General features: G+C 40.0%; 1 protein-coding gene across 2 annotated transcripts in view; it reads left to right on the plus strand.

Annotated features, from left to right (window-relative positions):
• Positions 1-4518, plus strand: part of daw1 (dynein assembly factor with WDR repeat domains 1) — a 23687-nt gene that overhangs the window by 5536 nt on the left and 13633 nt on the right. Inside the window, exons 4-11 of one of the 2 annotated variants that reach the window (XM_005933171.2) lie at positions 587-645; positions 734-856; positions 984-1083; positions 1647-1730; positions 2713-2819; positions 2961-3063; positions 3473-3587; positions 3830-3906. In XM_005933171.2, the coding sequence (XP_005933233.1) occupies positions 587-645; positions 734-856; positions 984-1083; positions 1647-1730; positions 2713-2819; positions 2961-3063; positions 3473-3587; positions 3830-3906 (768 nt within the window). Of the gene's footprint in view, positions 1-586; positions 646-733; positions 857-983; positions 1084-1622; positions 1731-2712; positions 2820-2960; positions 3064-3472; positions 3588-3829; positions 3907-4518 lie in introns of both variants that reach the window. The other variant, XM_005933170.3, reaches the window with a different exon arrangement.

Genomic DNA, 4518 nt, shown 5'->3' on the forward strand with positions numbered 1-4518 from the left:
GGCTCAGCCCCCAAGGACGTCGACCTAGAGGCAGACCAAAGCGGAGATGGATGGACCGAATCAAGGACGACGTGAAGAAGATCGAAGCCGATCTGACCGACGCCCTTGACCGACCCAAGTGGAGACGACTTTGCAGAAAAGCGGACCCTGCAACCGAGCGGGAAAAACGCTAGGAGGAAGAAGAAGAAGAAGAAATTTACATATGTGGAATGTGATTTGTGAAATTAGTAATTACTGTTTTAGAGAGGCACTAGAAAGCAGCAATGATCGGGTTACTAAGTCGCTAGTGCTTCATGCGCATGTATTAGGGGAGTTAAATGGAAGTCAGGGTCAGTTGCTTTGCTGGAGATCAGAGGTTACTGAATTTATTTTGCCTGCATCTAAAAATTGGGAGATCTTTCTGTTCTTAATGAGAGCAGAAAGTTATTCCACCAGTGGTGGGCCAGGAGGAAGAAGCCTTCACATTACATTATAGTCAAATGAATTATACATACAGAAGTTACATGGGTAATTTTAAAGATGAATGTAGATGAATGTAGTCAATAACTAAATTGGATTTTTCAGACCACTTTCAATTTTTTTGCAGGAGCTCAAGGCACACATACTGCCACTGACAAATGTTGCCTTTGATAAATCTGGGTCAAGGTGAGTTTTTAACACTGAGTAACCTGCCACTTTGTTGTTTAGGAGAAATTACAGTTTGTGCAATTCCCCCTTTTCTCTCACACTGCAGGTTTATAACTGGGAGTTACGACAGGACATGTAGAGTCTGGGACACAGCCTCAGGCACAGAGCTGCACGTGCTAGAGGGTCACAGAAACGTGGTGTATGCAATTGCGTTCAACAACCCTTATGGGTAATGAGCTGTTTTAGGAAAACCTTTATAACATGGGAGGGCCGCATTGCTCAATTGAAGATTCACATGAGTGTTTCATCTTAAAAATGAATGTTTCATTGCTTTATTTTCTCTTTATTAAACTTAGAGACAAGATTGCGACTGGCTCTTTTGATAAGACCTGCAAACTGTGGTGTGCCGAGACTGGCAAATGTTTTCATACTTATCGGGGACACATGGGAGAAATAGTATGTATAATGATTTGTTTTAAATGAATTTCATTTGTGTTAGTTTTTGGTTGATTGCCGATTCATATTTGAAACACAAGTCAGTATTTAAGCTATGTGAGCATTTAAACTACAAGGTTCTGCTATGGTATTGTGTTTAGTACTTTAACAGGACCTATTATTTTATTTACTGTCTACATTTTTATTCTTGGACTCATAGTAGCTTTGCATGATTTACAAGTAATCTTCATTTATCTAAGACTGAGCCTTGGGCAGCTTGTTTCATCTTCTGTCTGAGGCAAGATATTTTACTCCCATTAAATCCATCTGCTCTCTAAATGAGCTTTTTTTTTCTGATTGGCTGTGATTGACTCACAAACAAGAGGTTGGGTTGGGCTGCTGTAAGCATATGGGTGAGATGACCATATTCAGTAAATTGCCATATCGAGCCAAGAATAGAAACAACTGTTTCAAATTGAGAGTTTAGAGCAGTTCATATGCCATATACTATTCAGCTTTGCTACAGAATACAATACAACCTAAGTAAAAAAATTTTGTAGGTGTGTCTTGCATTCAACCCCCAGAGTACGCTGGTGGCCACAAGCAGTATGGACACCACTGCCAAGCTGTGGGATGTGGAGAGTGGGGAGGAAGTGGCCACACTGACTGTGAGATACCTTTTCCTTAAACTCTGTCCCATTGCTTTTCTTGCTCTTCTTATCCTGGTGTTGTGACCCACATTCATTCATTAATGATGATTCATTAACTTTTTAGTCACTTGTGAAAGTGACATGAATGCTGTCAAGTGCTCTTGATGACCAACATTTGATAGGAATGTGACAAACTCTTTAAGAAGGCACTGATAGCCCTCTCTAAGGGGAGTAGTGAGACCTCTTTAATGTGCAGACAGCACGTGGGTTTATAGTGTGACTTGCTGAATCTGTCTCAGCAAGGAGCAACTCTCTGCCCCTCTCAATTCACTTAGCTTCTCACACCATGAAGAATCAGTAATGCAGTCAACTGAGTGCAGATTCTTTAATCTGTTCTTTTTTTTTAAGTTAACTTCAATTTTATAAATCTAGCGGTAAGGCTAACCTGTGTATTTATGTTAACAAATTCAGGAGACTATAATGTGGGGGGCTCACACTAGCTATGACACCATTTAGTTGCCAGACTGCACACGCCTTTGAAAACATTAAACATTATGCACAAAATACCTCAAATGAGCCCTAAAAAGTAAAATAAATGAGGGACAGGTGATTAAAGTGGGTGCGAGCCACCACTTATGAATTGGACCACACTTACCTTCAAACTCATTCTGATCTTAAATACACACTTCTAAAGTTTGGAGGCTGTACTTTGCACTGTTGGGACAAATCCGTCCAAGGACAGTAAGACATAAACACCTGCCAAAGTTCTTAAAGCTGCCTTTGATGTAGTTCCTTCTAGGACAACAGCCCCATTTTTCTGCAGGGACACACACACACACACACACACACACACACAAGGTGAAAATAATCAGCTATATAAGCCACACTGTTGTGGTTGGTAAATATTTGCATTTTATGATGCACTTTTTCATCCATAATGTGAGCGGCTGTGAGGGAGAAACGAAATAAGACAGTGAGAGATAATGCCATCTCCTTTCAGGGTCACACCGCAGAGGTCCTCTCGCTGTGCTTTAACACAGTGGGTAGTCAACTTGTCACCGGTTCCTTCGACCACACAGTCACTATATGGGATGTTGCTTCAGGAAGGTCAGAAGTTATCAATATTATGCATCCATTTGTGCATGTGTCATCATTTATACTTCACAGAGAATGTAACACTTATCGATTCTGCCTTACAAAGCTGTGAGACTGATTAATTGCTGTTCAATTCCTTGTTTTTTCCCCTAGACGGGTCCACACACTCATTGGTCACATGGGAGAAATAAGCAATACTCAGTTTAACTGGGATTGCTCCTTGATTGTTACTGGTTCCATGGATAAAACCTGCAAAGTAAGCTATCATTAAGCCAAAATATCTTTTTTTGTTGCCAAAATCTCTTGTCAGAGGCTGAAAACACGTCTGTTTGTATTTACCATCTCAGTTGTTTGAGCATTTGTATTTGCTCGCTTCAATTTCCCACTCTCTCGCAAACTCCTGTGTCTAAGGTCTGTGGAGAAAAATTAAATCCTAATTCCTTAATTACACCAAGATGAGTCACGCTCACAAGTGAGAATTATCAACCTCGCTGCATTCCTCTGAGGGAGATGGCCATAATAAAGCCACTTTAGAGTTTAATGCTACATTCACAAATGCATACTTCATGAGTTTGGTGTTTCCATGAATGCATGCTCCAGTTATGTAGTTCGCTCCTGTGTGCATGTATAATTCTGTTTTTTGACATGTGTAAATGTGTTCGCAGGTTTGGGAGACTGTCAGTGGGAAGTGTGTTGCCACCCTCACTGGACACAAAGAAGAGGTGTTGGATGTGTGTTTTGATTTAAGTGGTCAACTCATTGCTACTGCCTCAGCTGATGGTGAGACAACACTTCAGTCAAAAGATTACATTCCGAGTAAAACTGTACTAGCACGGTATTACAAACGTACCCTAAATATACTACTTGTGCAGAATTTAAGATTCTGCATTTAAAGATTTCTACAAATACCTAAGCTTTATTGGTTGTATAAATTTGGATTTTCCACAACAAAAGCAACATTTTTATAATTTTGTAAGCTGTGCCTGTGTGCTGAAAACTCTCTCTCTTCCTGAAACTCTCAGGGACAGCAAGAGTGTTCAGTACAGCAACACATCAGTGTCTTGCAACCTTAGAAGGCCACGATGGCGATATCTCCAAGGTAAGTTGATGAAGCCAAACTGTCTGTTCTAAAAGAACAATTTAAGTTATGGCTATTTTTTGTCATCTATTTATCTGTAATTAAATGAAAAAGCATAACTGTGTTGCTCAAGCTTTTTCAGCATTTTATCACTCTTCTCAACTTTGTGAGTATTAACTATTATTTTAACTTGTAAAGCGTAACCCTGCCCCTTGGTACACCTTACGTATATCAGGTTTTTGCTGTTGAAAAATCTGGGTTAAGGAGAGTTTAGACATGTTTTGGCATTTTAAATAATGCTTAATCGTTACTAAGGATGCCGAAGTTTGCCATACCCCATACCATTATACCACCAGCAGCCTGAACCTTTGATTCAGGGGTCAGGCTGCTTTCATGTTGTTTTCACCAAATTCTGACCGTACCATCTAAACGTTGCAGCAGAAATTGAGACTCAAGTATTTTCACCCAGAGAACTGTCGATCACTGGATATTTTCTCTTTTTTAGTCCACCCTATGGTTGTAGGTAAATTTCAGTACACAGTAGTAGAGATGGACCGATCCGATATTACGTATCGGTATCGGTCCGATACTGACCTAAATTACTGGATCGGATATCGGAGAAAAATAAAAAAT

This window comes from Haplochromis burtoni, unplaced genomic scaffold (assembly GCF_018398535.1).
Source record: "Haplochromis burtoni strain Fernald_Lab_line unplaced genomic scaffold, NCSU_Asbu1 Contig_160, whole genome shotgun sequence".
In the NCBI taxonomy this organism is placed as follows: Eukaryota; Metazoa; Chordata; class Actinopteri; order Cichliformes; family Cichlidae; genus Haplochromis; species Haplochromis burtoni.